The sequence below is a fragment of the Ammospiza caudacuta genome, chromosome 34 (assembly GCF_027887145.1).
Source record: "Ammospiza caudacuta isolate bAmmCau1 chromosome 34, bAmmCau1.pri, whole genome shotgun sequence".
NCBI lineage: Eukaryota > Metazoa > Chordata > Aves > Passeriformes > Passerellidae > Ammospiza > Ammospiza caudacuta.
This window is the reverse complement of record NC_080626.1, coordinates 934,290-955,262: the sequence shown is the minus strand read 5'-3', so window position 1 is coordinate 955,262 and position 20,973 is coordinate 934,290. Positions and strand designations below refer to the sequence as shown.

At 49.6% G+C, this 20,973-nt stretch overlaps 1 protein-coding gene across 1 annotated transcript in view; it reads left to right on the top strand.

Moving 5' to 3' along the window:
- Positions 1-877: 877 nt before the first annotated feature.
- The window catches only part of LOC131570323 (zinc finger protein 665-like), a 62,643-nt gene continuing 42,547 nt past the window's right edge, over positions 878-20,973 (top strand). Inside the window, 2 exon segments of the mRNA XM_058822676.1 lie at positions 878-907; positions 3,284-3,827. Of these exon segments, the coding sequence (XP_058678659.1) occupies positions 878-907; positions 3,284-3,827 (574 nt within the window).

Here is a 20,973-nt window from a genome sequence, read left to right as displayed (position 1 = left end):
ATTTTTTTGTGTTTTCGTCACATGTGAATTGTGGGAAAATCAAATATTCTTCAAAAAAGGTATTTTATGCAGAGTTGAGGTTGATTTCTGCTAAGTTTATTTTGTCCAGTGCCCAGCAGATGCTCAAGGGATCTCTGAGGCTCTTGCCCTGGGGGATGCTTGGGAGGGGTTTGGGGGGGTTGTCCCGGTCCCTGTCACTCCACACCATTCCCCAGAGGTGTCCCTGTCCCTGTCACCCCAGGGCATTTCCCAGGGGTGTCCCTGTCCCTGTCACCCCAGGCCATTCCCCAGGGGATCTCCATCATTCTTACCCCGGGAATGCCTTGGGGTTCTCCCTCCCTCTCATACCCTGTGCCAGGGGATGTCTGGGGCAGTCTCTGTCCCTCTCAGCCCAGGGGGTACTCAGGGCAGTCTCTGTCCCCTCACCCTACGGGATGCTCGGGGGGTCTCCATCCCTCTGGCCTCAGGCAATGCCTGTGCAGGGCTGGGGACCAGGGTCTCTGTGTCCCTCTCACCGCTGAGGGTGCTCGGGCCTGGGGGGGCTCTCCGACCTTCTCACACCTGGGGAGGCTGGAGGGGTCTCTGTCCCTCTCAGCCCTGCTGTGACCCCACCCAAACATCATCGGGCTCAGAGGGACAGAGACACCCCCAAACCCCCAGAAGGGCTGAACCTGGGATTTGGTTTGGGGCTGAGGGTTTAGGAAGGGGCTGGAATTGGGGCTGGGTTTGGAGTTGGGGCTGAGATTTGGATTAGAGCTGGGTTTAGGGTTAAGGCTGGACATGGAATTGTCTTGAGGGCTGGGGTTGGGATTGGGTCTGGGGCTAGACAAGTCTGGCACTGGGATGAGATTAAATACAGAACTGTGAGTGTGTCTAAATGTGGAGTGAGATTGAGACCAGGATCAGGGTCAGGTTTTGGACTGAGCTCACCCAGAGCAGGACAGAGGGATGTCTCTGCAGGATGTCCCTGGCATCATCCCAGCCCTCCTCAGGCACCTCCAAACATGGGGAGCAGCTGGGTGCTCCAAGATCCAGGTGCTCCCACCCTGTTCCTCAATACCAGGCGAGCATTCCCTGAGGGCAGCCCTGACTGTGACCCTTGGGGCTCTGGGATCAGCCCTCACATCCCTGTGGGAGCAGCTGCAGACAGGATGGGAGATTTCCCCTGGGCACTGGACAAAATAAACTTGGCAGAAATCAAACCTGACTCTGCAGAAATTGCTTTGATGAATACTTGTTTTTCCCACAAGTCACATGTGATGAAAACACAAATAAATCACCAACATGAATAAACCAAAAATAGAAGCAATTTTGTGGCAATTCCAAGTTTGATCAGTTCCTGAACAGCTCCAGTTCAGCTGCTGGTAGGTTCCAATAAGAGCAAAGTAGAAATTCAGCCCAATAGAGATTATGAAAAGGAAGGGAAAGCTCTGTGTAGCTGTCACAAAGCTGACGGGGATGAAGAGAAAAATGGTTCTCACATTTGGCAAAGAACCCAAGCCTGTGAATTCTGGACTTATTTGAGAATTTAGCTACTTGAGCCGGGCTTCTTCTGGGACTTTTAGCAGCCTTGTGTTTCTCACTGTGGGGTGAATGAACCTTGTCAGTCTCGCTGGTAGCATTTGCTCCCTTTCCTCCAGTGATTTTAACAAACTTTTCAAGGAAGGACAACAAAATATTTATTTTACACTGGCCACCCACAACACCTATTTTCTTCATCAGTTCTCCCATAAGTCACTCAGAGGAAGCTGCATTCAAGTTTCAAAGAGTTCCTCCAGAGAGAACCAAAACCTCCTAAGTGGAGGGAACCATGCTGTTGTCAAAGGCACTTGAGGTCAGACAACAGTGCCTAAACTCACTGTGCCAAAATAATATCACAATCTGGTTAAGAAAATTATTAGAGAGATGCCTCTGCCCCCCATGAAGCTGCTAACAAGACCAAATCCAAAATGGATTTTATTGAACAGTAAATGTGAGGTAGAGAGAGAGATGGAAAGAAAGAGAAAAGGGGGGACAGCAAGGGAGTGACAGGGACAGAGACCTCCCCTGGAGCAGGGCAAGTGTGACATTGTCCCCTGTGTGTGTGGCCTTCCCAGGGTGGGGGTTTTACACCTGAGCCAGTTTGGGTAAGGGGGGTGGTGTTCACCCCCTGAGCAGGGATTACCCCACTGTTTCAGGTTGCAATGTAAAATGTAACCAAATGCATGTTTTCAATCCCCATCTTCATCAACTGCTATAAACAGGTGGGTCAGTGTTCTTTATCTCTTGCATGACTCACCCCTGATAACGCCTTCCAGGGGAGATATCTCCTGTGAATGGGCCATTGAGTGTCACTGCAGGACTGATAAAATTCTATCATCCCATTGTGGGATGCTCCGCCCAGGGGGCGGGACCAAGCATTCCTACCTGGATATAAGCTGAGGCTTGCTACAACCAGGAGCAGCTTGCCTACTGAATTGCCAGAGGACAAGAGCTCCATAACCACCACTGGACCTTCAGGGGAAGACCAGACCCTTCTACAGGATCACTGCTTTGACAGAATCACGTTGATCACTCCTACAGGACTGCAGCCACCATTTAATGGGACTGCTGCCACCACCCAGACCGACAGGGTGTCAGGTTATATCCTGACTCTGTCAGATTAAGGCAGTGTTTCTGTATCATTGCCCTGATCTAAATTTTCTTCTTAAATTGTAATTCTGACTTAGACTGTCCCCCAGGTTTGCCTTCAAACCAGAACAAAAGACAATGTGTGCACCCTTTGTTTTCTTCCCAGAACAGGATTTCCCATTCCCAAATCTTGATTGGATGGAGGAGGAGGCTGCAAGGAAGAGGAAGGAGCCCTGGGACACCCAGGCAGGTGAGGAGGAAGTCAGTGCCCTATTCCCCCTCTCTCCTGCTCCATCTCCCAGCCCAGCACAGACCCCTGGATGCAGGACAAACCCGGTGCCAACGCTGTCCTGCTGGAGATGCACTGGGGGGATCTCCTTTCCCTTCCTTCTGGCACAGAGGCAAATCCCATCCTCTCCTTGTCCTTCCTCCCCCAGACAAGAGGCTGAGGATGGAGATCACAGAGGACAAATCTCCTTGGAAGAACCTCCTGGAAGAGGCAGTTTTTAGTGACTCCACAGTGCAGAATTACATTGGGGAGGAAAATCCATGGAGATTCCAAAGGAGGACGGGCTTCAAACACAACCCAGGGTGCTCTGAGGAGGAAAAACCCAACCTGTGCCAGGAAGGTGGACAGAGCTTTAGGCAGAGCTCAGAGCTGGTGGTCCATGAGCAGCTTCATGATGGGGAGAAGCCCCACAAGTGCTTGGAGCGTGGGAAGAGCTTCAGGCAGAGCAGCACCCTGATGTGCCCTCAGATGATCCACACCGCGGAATGGCCCTACAAGTGTGGGGAATGTGGGAAAGGGTTCAGCTGCAGCTCTGCCCTCATTACCCACCTGCGCATCCACACTGGGCAGAAGCCCTACAAGCGTCCCGAGTGTGGGAAGGGGTTTCGGACCAGCTCCCATCTCCTGCGCCACCAGCAGATTCACACAGAGCAGAGGCCCTTCCACTGCCCTGACTGTGGGAAGTGCTACAAGCAAAACTCCCACCTCGTCACCCACCGGCACGTCCACACTGGCGAGAGGCGCCACAAGTGCCCAACCTGTGGGAAGAGGTTTCAGAGCAGCTCCAATCTCCTCCTGCACGAGCGGATTCACGCGGATGAGAGGCCCTTCCGCTGCCCTGACTGCGGAAAGGGCTTCAAGCACAACTCCACCTTCATCATCCACCGGCGCATCCACACTGGGGAGAGGCCCTTCGAGTGTCCCCAGTGTGGGAAGAGCTTCACCAGCAGCTCTCACTTTACAAGACACCAAGGGAGCCACCAGTAAAGGACGGCCAGCCAATGCCCCAAGTGCAGGAGGAGCTTCATGCACCACTCCAGCTTCATCCCCCATGGGAGAACCCACATTGGGAAAAACCCTGGTGATACATGTTCCCCATGATCCATGTTGGGAAGACACTCGTTGCTTTTCCTGCCCCTGCGAGTGACATGATGTGGCATTGAAAAACATGAGGGTCTGGTAATGGCTGTGTCATTACATTTACTCCCACCTCAGAACATTTCCAGGTGCAGAAAAGGGACACTCCCTCTCTCTCTCTCTCACTGAGAAGAAAGCTGTCCTTTCCAGGCAGGAGGAAATACAGTACTGGAAAGAGCCAGGCAGTTGTGTTGGAGTTTTCACTGTAAATACTTATTCTAATCCCTTCCGTTTTCAATATTCTTTTGTTCCTGTTTGTTCCTTATCTTGCTGCTGTTCCCAATAAATTGGTCTTATCCCAGCCTGGAATCTTTGCCTTTTGTTCTTTCCACAACAGGTGGGAGGGCAGGGAGGGCAGCGTGGTTTTAGCAGGAGCAGGAAATTCGGGAATCCCATTCCTGAACCCTGGCCCCTGGAAACCGAGCATCCCAGCTGGTCCCAGCCCTGGTGGCCATGGCAACAGCCTTGGGAGCAGGTCCCTGGTTGGGGCTGTGGGAACCTCTTCCCTCTGGTGCCCAGGGAGAGGAGTGGACGGAATGGCTGCAGCTGAGTCGGGGCAGGCTCAGGTTGGATGTCAGGAAAAGGTTTTTGCCCAGAGGCTGCTGGGGCCCTGCCCAGGCTCCCCAGGGAAGGGTCCCAGCTCCAGGGATCTCTGAGCGGCAGCAGCGTTTGGACAGCGCTGCCAGGCCCAGGCTGGCATTGTTGGGGTGTCCTGTGCAGGGCCAGCAGTTGGACTGGAGGATCCTGATGGGTCCCTCCCAGCTCAGCCAATTCTGTGGTTCTGGGATCCCATGAGCCTGGGGATGGGGCTGCCAATGGTTGCCATGGCAACGGGCTCTGGCTGCAGGCCTGAGCTGGTGTCCATGGCAACCACCCCTGGCATGGGGTCTCCATGGAGCTGCTGAGGGACTGACCATAGCAACAGGGGGCTGGTAATGGTTGCCATGGATACTGACCATAGCAACAGGGGGCTGGGGATGGTTGCCTGCTAAGGATCAGATTTGTCACAGGCCCTCAGAGGGGTTCCATGGGGACTTTCCAGGCTGTTCCAGAGCTGGAATGTCACAGGCAGGGACAGGGGCTCTATGGAGACCTCCCACGGCTTTCTGGGGATGGTAAAGAGCCGTGTGGTAAGAGGCAGTCGCAGCAATTTCATGGTGACATCCCAGGGGGACTGTGGGCTGCAAAGGCACCAATCTGTCACAGGCACTCAAGGGGGCTCCACGGTGACATCCCAGGAGTCTCCAGGCTGCCAAAGAGCCAGGATGTCCCAGACACTCACAGGGGTTCCTGTCATGGGCACAGTGGGAGCTTCAGGTAAAAGCTTTATTTCTTTATTTGGGGAAAAACTCCTGCTAAATCATGAGGTGGAGAAATGACACCCAACAGCCACCATGGTTCCTCAAACCCCTGTAGGGCCCCTAGACTTCTAAAATTCCTTCAAAGAGAGGAGACTGGGAGTGGCTGGATCCAATCCCAGCCCGAGAATTTGTCAAAGGTGTAAAACATTGAACAGGTGGAATTCAACTTTAACACAATTTGTCCCACAGGATTAATGATAGAATACCAGATTAATTTATATAAATATGTCTCTGGCTTATTCTGATCATGATCAGATGGAAAGATCACCAGCACAGTTATTTACTCCACAGTTCAGGAGCTATAACAATTATTAGAATATAGTGCTCTAGGCAGCAATTTTGAAGTCAACAGGGCCTTGCTGGAGTTGTTGGAGCCCATTGCAGGCAGAGCCTCCTGCTCCAGCAGGAACTGCCTTTCCTGTGCCATGAGCAGGGCAGGTCCCGCTGCAGGAAAAGCCCCAGGCCAGCCCCAGCACAGGGAAGGGCTCGGGCACAAGGGCAGAGTGCCGTGCTGGGAGCTGTGCCAGGGCGAGCCTGAGGCACCAAAGGCACCTTGGCAGCAGCAGCTGCTTGCAGGCCATGGCCAGAAGCCTCCCTTGGCAGCCCGGCCTGGTGGCCACCACTGCAGAGCTGCGGCCTCAGGGCTCATTCCTGGCTGGGCTCTGAAAAGCCACTTCTGCCCCAGGAGCCTGACTGGGAAGCCATTGGCCCCAGCACCTTGGGGACAAGATATTAATGACAAAACTCTTCATGGCAGCAGAGCCAAGGCAGGGGCAGAGGAAAGGGCAGAGCCAGGCCCAGGGGACAGGGCTGCCATGGTGATGGCTGTGAGGTCACTGCCCCTGCAGCAGCCTGGCTGCCCTCAGCAGACATTCTGGCCAGAAGCCTTGTGAGGGCACCCAGCACATCAGAGAACCCACACTACAGGAATTCTGTCCCTGAGGATGAGAGGGTTTCACTGGGTCAGGCTGCACAAACATCCTGATCTTAGACAGTTCCTGTGATGGAGCATCCCTTTCTCTGGAAATACACTTGCCGCTTTGTGCCTTTCTCATAACTATAAAAGATTTCCTCCTTCTACCAAATGTAAATCCACCCTCATTCATTTTAAAGATATTGACCCTTGTTCTGTCACTGCAAGATTTAGGAGAAAAATCCTTTAATCACTATTTTTCCATTTTCACAGGTCTTGGAGAGGACCCAAAAATCTCCCAAGATGGGGTTTGGAGGCCTCATCAGATAAGCACCAGGGAGAGGCTGATAGCTTTGGGGTCAGTGGGGTAGAGACTGAGGACTAAACGGGAATAGCCTGGGAGGGATGGAAGGGTGGTTTCAGAGAGGCTGGAGCTTTTTCTTCATAGTGGGAATGAGCCTGAATAAGACATAATAGCACCAAGGACAGCTAGGCAGGCCCAGCCTGGCACCAGGAGAAAGGAATTTCCCTGCCAGGGCAGGGCTGTGGTGCAGCACGTCCCCAGCAGGAGCCTGGAGCAGCCCAAGGCTTTGTGTGGGCAGGCAGAGGCAGGCAGGAGGCAGAGCTGTCAGCAAAGGAAGGGGCCAGCCAGGTGGGGCAGCCGGGGGATGCCGACAGCCTGCAGGGACAGAGGTGCAGGTTTGCTCAGCATCAGAGACACCTTTCCCTTGCTTGTCCCCAGCTGCCATCACTGCAACGAGTGTTCTGCTCTTCCTGGAACCTGGGGACACTTTCTCAGTCCTGTCCCTCAGATGAATCTATTTATATTTTGAGAAATTTCAGTGTTTCAATTACTTTTTGAATTCTTCAGAAATTTTTGAGCACACTCGGAGGGACTGAGTCTGATGCAAACAGCACTAAAGCCCCAGAGGGTCATTAAAGTCCCTGTGCTGTGTCTGTGCTGCTGAGCTGGGCCGGGCTCCTGGCCCAGAGGCAGCTCCTGGCAAGGGCAGCGCTGCAGAGAGACAGCTCTGGCCAGAAGCAGCTCCTGTGCACAGCCCAGCAGGGCTGGGTCGCTGCCAGGGCCCCTCAGGGACACCAGCAGGGCACAGACAGAGCTCACAGGGGCTCAGCACTGGCAGGGGCTGTGGGATGGCCCCGAGGGGGCTGTGTCACAGCAGCACCTCTGTGGCTGTGTCACAGAGGCACAGAGCAGCTGGGATGTCAGCAAGGGGCTGTGTGGCAGCATTGAGTGGGCTGTGTGAGGTCACAGATTGGGCTATGACATCACAGAGTTTGTTGTGTGAGGTCACTGAGCAGCTACAGCATCACAGAGGGGATTCTGTGACATCCAGAGCAGGTTGTGACATCATGGCATGGCTGTATGATATCATAGAGCTGGCTGTGAGGTCAGAGTGTGTGCTGTGACATTACAGAATGGCAGTATGACATCGAAGAGAGGGTTTTGTGACATCACTGAGACTGTTGTAACATCACACAACTGCCTGTGACAATAAAGAGTAGGGTGTGAGGCCACAGAGCAGATCCTGCCATCATAGAGGATGTCTCTGTGACATCAGAGAGTGGGTTGTGACATCACTGGGTGGCTGTGTAACATCACAGAGCAGGCTGTGACAACACAGAACAGACAGTGACATCACAGGGTGCCTTTTTGACATCACAGTGTCTTCTGTGACATCACAGTGCAGCTGCATGACATTCTAGGGTGACATCCCAGATTTGGTTCTGTGGCATCACAAGTGGGATGTGTGACATCCCAGAATGGGCTGTGACATCATTGGTGTCTATGTGACATTGCAAAAGAACTGTGTGGCATCATAAGGGGCTGTGTGACATCACAGGGGCTGTGTGAGGTCCCTGGGGAGGTCACTCTGCCCCGGCCCCCCTCACAGCTCCCCCCAGAGCAGTCCAACCCTGCTTGTGCACAGCGGGATCCCCTGTCCCCCCGGGTCCCCCCGCCCCTGGCCCCGCAGCCTCCCCCAGGGGATGTTCCACGAGATCGACCCCAGAGCGTGACACGGGGACGGGGGGCCGGGGCCCTGGGGGTGGCACAGGGGGACAGGGACCCCCCGGCAGCATCCCCGTGTCCCCCAGGGCCAGAGCCTGGGCCAGGGCTCCTTCACACTGCTACCAACGAGGCCGTGATAGCACTGAAAAATCCCCAGCAAGGGAGCAGCAAAAACCAAATTTAATATTAAGGGACAGCAGCGCAAAGTTCCTTGGCAAGAGTCACTCTGCTCCTGAGTGGACACTTCAGGCACACCAGGGAAACAAAGTAGCAACAAAACCAAAGTAAATCCAGGCAATCAAACCAGAAATGAACTGAGAACTGTCCCTGTGTGTGTGTATGACACAAGGGCAGCGAGGGCAAGGATAAAAGGACTACAGCCTAAAAGCTTAATAGAGCTCAAACCTAACAGAATTTAACTTGCACCTTAACCGTTAAGTGATACCTTCAACCTCATAATTTGGCAGAAGAACACTACTTAACAGTATTTAACCTAACTTATAACTTATGACTTAACAATTTAAAACAGGAATACCACTTAAAAAAATTAGGTAATAACTTAAAATAAATTTTATATCTTAGCAAAAGAACAGCTCTTAGCAGCATTTAACTTAGCTTAGAGCTTGTGACAAAACCTTACTTACTGATATCTGGATATCTGACTGACTCAGCTATCCAAGGGACACCAACCCCTCAGAGAGCAGCATTTCTGCCACATTTCCCCAGCACAGGCACTTCTGTGTGCACACAGACACAAAGAGTCAGTGCAAGGCACCCTTGAGCAGTTCCCCTGAGGGCAGGCAATGCTCACTGTGGATCCTTTGGCATCTCCCCAGCAAAGGGCAAAGGGTTGAGCCTGAAGGAGTGGCGGGATCGGCCCAGGCTCCGAGAGTTCCCGGCTGGGAGAGGCCCCACTCAGAGGGAGTCGCTGGCCCAGGAGAGCTCCAAGGGCTCCTTTTGGAGCGCTGTTTGCAGGGCCCCAAGAGAGGGGCTTCAGGCCCAGCAATGGTTCATCCTGGCCACACTTGGCACCAACAGCTTTCTTTGGCAGTGTGAAAACAGGGATGTTGTGCCACTGAGGGAACAAAAACAGGTCCCAGGCTGCTCCTACAGAAACCAGGAGCTGGTTGAGCAGCAGCAGTGCCTTGGGCAGACAGTGTTTGTGATGAGCTGCAGAGGAGCTGAGCCCAGGGGCCGTTGGCCAAGGCTGAGGCCCAAGGAGCATTTCTCAGCTGGCAGGGTGGCCTGAGAAGGGCAGGGGGGAATGCAGCAGCACAGGGCCCATTGAACCAAGGGACCATTGTGACACTGTGGGGCCCTGTCAGACCAAAGAGCCAGTGTGACACTGTGGGGCCCTGTGACATCAAGGGACCATTGTGACACTGTGGGGCACCATGGAATCATGGAGAGCACTGTGACATTGCTGGGATTCATGGAAACATGGAGACCATTGTGACACTATGAGGCTTGGTGGAATAAGAAAACCATTGGGAGACTGTGAGGCCTCATGGAACCAGTAAGACCATGAGGAAGTCCATTGTGATACTATGGACCTCCTCATGGTGGCCCTGGGAGGACTATTGTGATACTGTGGGGCCTCATGAAACCAAGAGGCCTTTGTGACACTGCAGGGCTGCATGGAACCAAAGCTCCAGGGCAATAGAGTGGCCTCCTGTCATCAGTGGTCCATTGTGACACTGTGAAGCCAGAGGAGACCATTGTGACACAGCAAAGCTCCAGGGTACAAAGGTCCATTGTGACATTGCAGACCTCATGGAACAGAGGAGTCCCATGACATTGTGGGGCCTGGGAAACCATGGAGACCATTGTGACACTGCAAGGGCTCAGGGAGTTCTTGGGACCATTGTGACACTGTGGGGCCTTATGACACCTAGGGGCCACTGTGACATTGTGGGACCCCATGGAACCTAGGGGCCATTGTGGCACTGCAGGTCTTCTTGTAATCAAGGGGCCATTGTGACACTGCTGGAACCCATGGAATCAAGTCACCATTATGACACTGCGGGGCCCCATGGATCCAAGGCACCATTGTGACACTATGGAGCCCCATAAAACCAAGGGAACACAGAACAGCTCTGGCTGGTTTGGCCTCCCATGGACTGCCTGACTGGTCCAGCTGACCTATGCATGTTGAGGGTCACTTCTCATCTGCTGCTGAAACACTGGGGCTCTGTGCTTTCCTTCCCAATGGAAAAGAACTCTCCTTCTCCTCCAGGCACCCATGGCCAGAATTGGGATTTCACCTCCAAATTTCCTTATATCTCGAGATTGTTCCCATAGGAATATTGTCAGGACAAATCTGGCTGGCAGTGGTTTCACAATAGTCACTTCTCATCTGTCCCCAAAACACTGAGTGAGGCTCCATGCTCTCCTTCCCATGGGAAAGAACTGTCCTGCCTCTCCAGGTGCCCATGGCCGAGATTGGGTTTCCACCTCCAAAATTCCCTAAATTCAAAGACTGCTCCCAAAAAAAATGTGCCATTCCTGACACGTCTGGCTGGTCTTGGCCTACTGAGGTTCTCATCTGCCTTTCAAACCTTGGAGCTCTGTGCTTTCCTTCCTATGGAAAAGAACTGTCCTTCTGAAACAGGTGGCCATGGCCACAAATGGGATTTCACTTCCAGCATTCCCTGTAGTGACAGACTGGAGGAGATTGTTGGCTCTAAGCATTTTGTGTGTGGGGGAGGAAGGGGCAGGTCCAGCCCTGCCCTGCCCTGTAAGCCCAGCCCTGCCCTGCCCTGTGACCCCAATCCTCCCAGAGCCTCTATCCCAGCCCAGCAGTGTCTGCCAGTCCCTGGCACAGCACAGGCAATGCTCCACAGCCACCTCTGCAGCCCCAGCCCAGCTCCTGAGGGACCAAATGAGCCACAGTCCCACCTGGGGGAAGGGCCCAGGAAGACCAAAGGGTATTGAAGGCTGACCACAAGGCAAGCACACATCTTGACCCTCTCTCCTCCTGGAATTTCTATCTGAACACTGCTGGAATCCAGGAGTTGGTAGCTGTGTGTGTGCTTCTCTGTATCTTTTTTGTCTTTCTCTCTTTTTAATTCACGCTTCTTGTAAAATTTGAGTAACTTAAAATTGATCAAGCTAAGAGTTTGTGAAGGTGAATGGGCCAAGTCAGTGCTTTGAGAATTGGTTTTTGTTGATTGAATGTCATACTAAACCTTTTGCCAAAGTTTCTCTGATTTTTCTAAAGTTCCCAGTAAAGGCTGTTTTGTTCTTTTGAGCTCCCAGCCACATTCCACACTCCATTTCCCAGCTGGAGCCGCTGCTGCCTCTGAGTTGTGCTGCCCCAGCCCCAGGGACGCTCTCCTTGTCTGCCCATTCCCCCACGGTCTCTGGGCAGGGATGGCCTCAGTGGGGGTTGCTGACATCCTCAGCACCTTGGAGGCTGCTGCTGAATTTTCCTGCTCCAGAGGCTTGTTCAGCCTTCAGCTCTTCAGTGCAGGAATTCAGTGTCCCAGGGCTCAGTAACATTCAGAACACCTTAACAAGCCAAGCCTCTGGGGATAATTTGATTTCAGTTTTCAAATCTTGTGTGGTTAATTAGGCAGATTTCAGAAGTGCATTCAAACTGAATATATTCTATATTAAAAAACAGTGAGAAAAGATTTCTTAGGTCCCGTTTAGGTTTTTTTCCCTGTTAATAAATTGATATGTGCAATCTTCAATTGACACTGAATCCAAGCACCTCGTCATGCAGTTTGAATAGATATGAAAATCAAGACCCTTCATGGCTGACAATCAATCTGACTCTGTCCCTACCCTCACTCCACCATTTCCCCCATCCAAGCCCTGGCACTCAGAGCAGCCTTGTGCCAATCTGAGCTCCCTCCAACCCAGGCTGCACCTGCAGCTTTCAGCTCCTTGGCTCCAACTCCCACCTGCTTTCCTTGGAGAAGGAGCTGCCCGAGACACAGAGGGATGTTTATTTATTGCCAGCCAACAAAGCCAAGGGAAGGCACAGCTCCATGAAATGCAAAAGTCATTTCTCTGTGGGATATTAAATCCACTTTCCACAGCAGACAGCTTCAGAGCAATGGAAAACACCTTCTGTGCCCAGCACAGATCCCAAGGTCTCCCCAAACCCTCCCTACCCCGATTCTGCCCAGATTTGCTCTTTGCACACACGAGTCGCACACTGAAGTCAGGAGCTCCCTCCGTGCCCAGAGGGAGGAAAAGAGAGAAAGGGGATGAAGAACGCTCCTGTGCAGAGCCAAGGTCCAAGTGCACTGGGATGTCCCAGCACCATCTGACATGTCCACCATCCCCCAGAGATTTCCGTACAGCAACAGTTTCAGACAAAGACAAAAGAAAAGGTAATTCTGTGAGATATAAACACAATTAAGATGTTGACTAATATGATATTTATTTGAGCTTCAGAAATATTAGGCAATTCCCCAAAGCTCAAAGCATGAAACCAGTCAGCTGAAGGGCACTTGAATGACCAGAAAGCATTGGGAGGAGTGTTGAGGGTTTTTTGCAGGACAATGGACATATGCAACATATGCACAATCCAGCTTTCATAGAAACTGAGTAAGGTCTCTAGGCCCTTGAAGGACACAAAAGGAGAAGAACATGCTCAGCAGCAGATGGTTCAGGATGCAAAGGCACACAAGAAAACCTGCAGCAAGATGCATGAAGAAGAAAGATTAACTAAAATTAACTGAAATGTCAAAATGCGTGCGTAAAAAGGACTTAACCAATCACGTATTAGCTTGAGGTGTGAACAATAGAGAACAGTATAAATATGGCTTGCTTTTTGTAATAAATTGGCTTCACTTGATCATATTGATCATGGTGTGATGTCCCGTTAATGATCCTCTGCACCTGGGGACCAGAAATGCATGCAAGCCTCCACCCCAAGAGACATTATGAATTCAGAAAACATGGCCATTAACTGCTTGATACCAACACAGAGTAATGGCAACCAAAATGCAGTCAGACCAGGGTTTTTTCCACTCTCTCTCAAGCCCCATGCATTGGTCACCAAATTTTGTCCTGATTTAGGGCAAATTTCGGAGAAAACTTCCAAAGTGGCCCCTCCAGTAAGGAAACCCACACAGCCCCTCTCCCCAACTGGGTCAGGAAGGATTCCTTGGAGAGAAGTGGAAAGAACCTGTCTATTTAACAGACAAAGCACCCCCAGCACACAAAATGAACAATACCAGGTGACAACAGTCTTTCACCACTCTGAAAAAGATGACAAATTCAGAAAGTGTCTCTTGGGCATGGTCACTCTGTTATCAGTCCCTCCGGTGCTGGGGCAGCTGCTACAGCCACAAAGTGCAAACTCTCGGTGTTTCCCAGGTCCCAGTCTGGAGCAGGTTTGAGTGGTTCCAAAAAAGGGAAAGGAAAACAGTCCAGGCAAAAATTCAGACTGCTTAGCTAAACTAACTAATGAGCAGAAACAAAAGCAAGAGCAAAGCAAAAAGCCAAGCAAAAAGCAAAAAGCAGCACCATGTACTGCCCTGTCTCTGTGCCCTGCCAGCAATGGGGGAGTGGCTGATAACAAAACCAAAACAAAACTTCGCTCTTCAGAGCCAGCCTTGAAGGCACAGAACATAATATCCAGCATAAAGAGAACACATGAATGGGGATACAAGCATCATAATGTCACCCTAGGACAGCAAAGTTATTCCAAACTGCCGCCCAGCAGCCCCTCCTCACCGATGCCATCTGCTGGGGCTGTGCCAGCTTCAGGAGATGCCTCCAGGGCCTGCATTACCTGTGTGAAAAATGCATATTGTATGACTGGCTTTTCACAAATATTAAAATGAATATTATATGTGTTGTGTTAGAAAGTTATGTTGTACTAATTTTCTTAAGTAGTGTGTTAAATCTAGTTTTAGGTTATAACATAATGTTAAAATAGAAACTATGCTACGTAAGATACTTTTATAATTAGAGTATTAATAATTTGGACAATTTGAATTAGGACAATATGAGATAATAGAAACAAAGAGTTACAGACGTCTGGGTAACTTCTTCTGGGCAGCATAAGCCTGAAAAAGGACACACATTAACAGAGGGTTAACCCTTAAAAACAATAGCCTGTTGCATATTCATACCCCTCATACATGATGCATAAATTCCATTCAAACACAGGATTCTGTCTGATCAGTGTCAGCTTCTTCCTCTGAATCCTGACGGCGTCTTCATAGCTGAGCAGGCAGGAAGAAGTTAGTTTCTTCTGATAAGAGAGCAATAAATTCTCTTTCTCTGAAAGATTTAGGTGTCCTGTGGCCGCTATCTCGTTGCGAGTCCTTTCTTTAAAAAAAGTATCTCACATAGCATAGTTTTTATTTTAATATTATGTTATACCCTAAAACTAGATTTAACACACTACTTATGAAAATTAATACAGCATAACTTTCTGACACAACACATATAATATTAATTTTAATATTTGCGAAAAGGCAATCATAAAACACGCATTTTTCCGACGGGAGGACTGGGCTCCCCCAGTTATTCCCTGTGCAGGCGGGACCCCCCTTCCCCTCAGAGCTCTCCCGCGCTGAGGGGCCGCTGCCGCTTCCCGCCCTTCGCGCCCGCCCTCAGCGGCCGCTGGGAGCTGGGGCCGCCCCGCCCGCCCTTTTATCGGAGCCATGGAGAAGGAAAACCGCTTTAAATTGTTCATGCCGCCGCGCCTGAGTGCTGGGCAGGTGTCTGCGGGCAGATCCCAGGTGAGCGCTCGGCCGTGGGGCCGCTGAGGGCGGTCCATACCACACATCCTCCCCCGCTGGCCGCCCCCTCGGGCTGTGCTGCTGGTGGCCGCGGCTGAGGAGGGGACGGGGGGAAAGCGCAGGGCCCTTCCCCGGGGACACGGGGACAGTGCTGGGCCCGGGAAGTGCCCCGGCAGAGCCCCGAGCTGGAGCACACACACACCTGCCCCTTGCCCCGGGCTGGAGCACACACACACCTGCCCCTTGCCCTCAAAGAGCCCCGGGCTGGAGCACACACACACCTGCCCCTTGCCCCGGGCTGGAGCACACACACACCTGCCCCTTGCCCCGGGCTGGAGCACACACACACCTGCCCCTTACCCTCAAAGAGCCCCGGGCTGGAGCACACACACACCTGCCCCTTGCCCCGGGCTGGAGCACACACACACCTGCCCCTTGCCCTCAAAGAGCCCCGGGCTGGAGCACACACACACACGCCCCTGCATAGGCCGGGACGGCTCCTGCACTGGACTCATTTCTGTGCGTATGCCTGGAGTGGCACATGCACAGACATCTTCGGTTTGAATTTCAAAGACTTTTGTTGTTGTGTTCTCTCAAAACTGAAGGGAATCATCTTCTGGAGCATCTGCTCTGTGCTGTAAGTCCACGTTTGCTGTGGGTAATTCAGCCCAGAGAGCAAGCAGGGCTCTATCACTGGCTGGGGTCTGTGTACAAATCACCAACAGGACGGGGCTGCTGAGGAATTGCCTTGAGCTGTTTTATTTTCCAGCATCAGTCTCATTACGTGGTTATGACAATGGGAAGATGCCAGCAGCTCACATCCCAGGCGGCAGACAAAGAACATAGTGTGACAACTTACTTTAAAAGTTTTTTGACCAATCACACAAAGCAAAAGCATATTGACAGCAGTTCTATCCAACCACTTTAAGCACAGGTACCTTTGGTTAAAACAATGCTTGCCTTTTTTGAATACAATACCTGCTTGTGAGCCTTGAAACACAATGCACAGAGCTCCATTATTAAGCTTAGAACTTCCTAATACCTTGCTAGATAAACTTTTGTGTAGCTTAGGTAGTTATTCTAGCCAAGCATTAATACACAGACCATTGTTCTATTTGTCCTTACTTTTCTACTTTTTGCATAATTTTTCTGCTGACCTATCTCATGGCTGCTGCTTGGCTCTAATCACAGTTCTGCTCTCTCTGAGGCCTGCCTTTTGCAGCTTTCCCAAACCCCTCTGATTTTATGGATTCCCACAGGCCCCACTCAGATGCTCGCACTGGCATTGGTGTCTTGGTCTCACCAGATCAGGTGTGCAGTGAAAATGTTCTGTCCCCACACTGAGTTATTGGAATTCAACAAGTTATTTTTTCATGTCGAAGCTCCTTATGAAATATGTTGAGATTCAAACAGGATATTCTGACATCAGATGAGTTAGCTGTTTACAGGATGAACTTCTGTGACTTCAAAAACTTGTAAAAGGGTATTTTCATATTGAAACATAATCAGATATGGCTTAGAAGTGCCCTTGGAAGTAAAGCAAAAAAGAAATATCAACTACTGAAGTCTTCAGAACAGTAATTTTTCTCCTTGAGTCCTTTGCCATGCACCAGTGCCCAGACAGGCAGGACAGGCAGGAGCTGCTGAGTTCCCTGCATTGAAAGCTCCCCTTTGGCCACAGTCTGTAAATCAAACTGCAAGACACCAACACTTTGATCAACCACTGGGAAGTAAGAAGTGAGTTCCAAAGCCATTACCAATACCTTGGGCTTTGAAAATTGTAGGCAGCTGTTTAATTAATGACACATTCTATTTTCACATCATCTGTAGGGATTTTTTCTGGCTTTTATAATTCTTCTTTGCAAATCTACTATTAAGGAACTAATTTTTAAATTTGTGCAGAGTATTAACAGACGCTCAGTTGATGAATTTAAGCTGCCATTTGATGTGTCGAGCCGTGGCAAAATCACTGATTCAGGTACGATTGGAATATTTGCCATGCACCTTCTTTAGATTTTTATATATTGTCAAGTTTTAATTTTCATGAGTAGTCTCACAGTTTCATATCTGTAACTGTTAAATACAGTTTCACTGTTACTTTTTTTAGAAATACATTGATCAAAATCTCTTCATGTTTCAGATACAATTTCACAGCAAGTGAAACTTTGCTCTGAAGTAGATGAAGAGGTCAGCTAAGTATCAACTCTGCACATCTAATTCCTTGGGGTCTTTTGAATTTGTTCCCAAACAGTGCCTAAAGCATTATTCAGTAGATATTTCAGGGCTAAAGGAAGTAATCAGAAGGGAATAATGTTTTCTGTCTCCTGTTTAAAGCTGAATCACTTTAGAGGAGATATTTGTGATTTAGTGAACATGCCTGGAAATTAATCTTTAAAAATTAAGGTGATTGCAATATTGTTGTTGTTTTTTTCTTTGTTTGAAGTGTCTGCAAAGTCTATGAGCTTTAATTAGAGTAAGATTTAAACACTTGACTATCCTTGTGGAACTGCCTCTGAATACTCTGTTGAGGGGCAGAAGGGTTGAAGTCAGAGTATTATTTGGAAAACCGAAATGGATTATCCCAATTGCCTGGTCTGGATTTATTTTATCTGTAAAACAATGAATTCAGTGGTTTCCTCAAGCACTGGATTCCTTTCACAGTGTATTTACCAGCACATCTCTGCTTTAGCACAACTCAGTACAGCTCATTTTTTTTTGCAATAGCTTCTGTACTTTGCAGGTACAAAACACTGTTTGCTACCACAAAATAAAACACATTTCTTGTGCTCTCCCTGCTGGTTTTCATATCCCTGACAACTTTTTAGACTTATTTAATCCTAAGCTATTAAAGTACCATCAGGACTGTAACAAAACTGTGATGCAGCCAAAACAAGGATGTTGTTTGGGGCTGTTGTAAGTGAACCAAAGGGCCCTTGGGGCTCTTGTGTTGCTCTCCCTGCCTCAACCACTGGCCCAGCACTGCTTGTAGGGCACTTTCAAGGTGTTCTAAGGGCACAAGGGTGGTGCTTTTCCTTCCTGCTCCGTGTGTGAGCAGAGAACTGCTGGGACACTTGGATATGTTGTGGAGCTGTACTGTTGAGCTGCGCTTTGCTCCCTTCCCCGCATTCTGCATCCCTCGAAGAGTCTCTGTTACTACCTTAGCAGCTCTGCAGTGCCGACTTGCTGCTGGAGAACTCCTGGAACTCTGAAACCCCGGATTTCTAAATCCTTGAATTCCAAATCTCTGCATTCTTAAATCCCTGGACTCCTGTAACCTCGGATTTTGGAATCCTTGGATTCCTAAACTCTCGGATTTCCTGAATCCCCGGATTCCTGAACCTCCGGATTTTGAATCCCCTGCCGTCTGGTTGTTTCTGAGGTGTTTGTTAACAATGGTTTCTACAAGATCAAAAGCTGTGGCTGGTATAAGTGATCAAGTTGGGCCCTCCAAAAAGGATGTGAGCGTACAGACCCACCCCTGCCCAGAATGTTTGAGTTTATTGGTGGCATCAGGGAGTGCTGTGGAGGAGAACTGCTTACGTTGCGAACAAGTGAATGACCTCCTTCTAATGGTGGCTGAGCTTAGGGAAGAAGTTGAAAGATTAAGGAGTATTAGGGAAAGTGAAAGGGAGATAGATTGGTGGAGTTCAGCACTATCATCTTTAAGGGAGGTTACTAATCAAGAGACTGAGGACTTATATGCCTCCCATTCTCAGATGACAGAAGGGCATTTGGTGGACGAAGAGGAGTGGAAATGGGTCCCTGTGCGGGGTGGTAAAAATGAAAAGACTTGCCTCCCTCCATCATCCAGCCAAGTACCACTACAAAACAGGTATGAGATATTGGATCCAGAGATACAACTAGATGGTTTAGGAGAGAATTGTCTGCCTAGCGAACCTCCTAATTACGTTTCACCTGCAACACGAATTATTACCTCTAGTACCAAGAAGAAAAGAAGGGTAATCGTCGTAGGTGATTCCCTCCTGAAAGGAACTAAAGGCCCTATATGTCGACCAGACCCATCCCACAGGGAAGTTTGTTGCCTCCCTGGGGCCCGGGTACAAAATATTACTGAGAGACTTCCTACATTGATTCAGCCCTCTGATTATTATCCACTGCTGATACTTCAGGCTGGCAGTGATGAGATCGAGAAGAGGAGCATTAAGGCAATCAGGAAGGACTTTAAGGTACTGGGTCAGGTAATTGACAAGGCAGGAGCACAGGTAGTGATGTGCTCAGTCCCTCTGGTGGCGGAGGATAATGATGAAAGAAATAGAAGAATCCGTATCATTAACAAGTGGCTTAAGGGTTGGTGTCATCGACATAAGTTTGGATTTTATGATCATGGCGAAACTTTTACAGCATCTTCTTTGCTGGAATCAGATGGGGTACACCTCTCCGTTAAGGGCAAAAGGATTTTAGCTCATGAACTGGCAGACCTCATTGAGCGAGCTTTAAACTAAGCTTGAAGGGGGAAGGGGAACCAGCTGAGCTAACTGGAAACAGGCCCAAGAATTGTAAGCGTAAGATAGGGGTGAACTCAGTTGCCCAGATGAGGTGCATGTATACCAATGCACGCAGTTTGGGCAATAAACAAGAAGAGCTGGAGGCCATGGTACAACTGCAAAGCTATGATGTAGTTGCCATCACGGAAACGTGGTGGGATGACTCATATAACTGGAGTACTACATTGGTTGGATACAGACTCTTCAGGAGAGATAGAAAAGGAAGAAGAGGAGGTGGCGTAGCTCTTTATGTTAAGCAAACCTTCGATGCCATTGAAATTGAAACAAAGGAAGAAGGTGTTGAATGTTTATGGATAAGAATCAAGGGGAAGGCCAACAACGCAGACATCATATTGGGAGTCTGTTATCGTCCACCCGATCAAGAAGAAGAAGTAGACAATTTATTCTATAAGCAGTTGTGCAATGTTTCTAGATCATCAACCCTTGTTCTTGTTGGTGATTTTAATCTACCAGATATCTGCTGGGAATTTAATACAGCAGTAAAGAGGCAATCCAGAAAATTCTTAGAATCTATGGAAGATAACTTTTTGTTACAGCTGGTAGATGAACCCACCAGGGAAGGGACTGCATTAGATCTGTTATTTACAAATAGGGATGGGCTGGTGGGAGATGTGAGGGTTGGAGGTCGTTTGGGGCAGAGTGACCATGAATTAATAGAGTTTTCAATACTTGGCGATATTAGGAAGAGCACCAGTACAACTCGTACATTGGATTTCCGGAGGGCGGACTTTGGCCTGTTTAAGAGATTAATTCAGAGCGTCCCTTGGGAAGCTGCCCTTAAAAATAAAGGAGTTCAGGAAGGGTGGGCTTACTTCAAGGCAGAGATCTTGAGGGCGCAGGAACAAACCATTCCTGTATCCCGAAAGATCAGTCAACGGGGCAAACGTCCAGCCTGGCTGGGAAAGGAGATCTTGGAGGAGCTTAGGAATAAAAAGAGGACATATCAGAGTTGGAAAAAGGGTCAGGTCTCCAAGGAAGTATTCAAGAGGGCTGCTAGAGTATGCAGGAAAAAAATTAGGGAGGCCAAAGCTCAGTTTGAACTCAGGATAGCGACTGTTGTTAAGGATAATAAAAAATGTTTTTATAAATATATTAATAGTAGGAAGAAAGGTAGGACCAGCCTTTGTTCCTTACTGGACAAAGGTGGGAAGTTAGTATTTGCAGACGAGGAGAAGGCAGAAGTGTTCAATGCCTATTTTGCCTCGGTTTTTAATGGGAAGATGACTTGCCCTCAAGACTCCCGTCCGTCTAGGCTGGTCGTTGGTTTTAGGGAACAGAATGGCCCCCACATTATCCAAGAGGAGGCTGTTATAGAACTATTGAAATCCTTGGATATTCATAAATCTATGGGACCAGATGGGATCCACCCTAGGGTAATGAGAGAGCTGGCAAATGAGA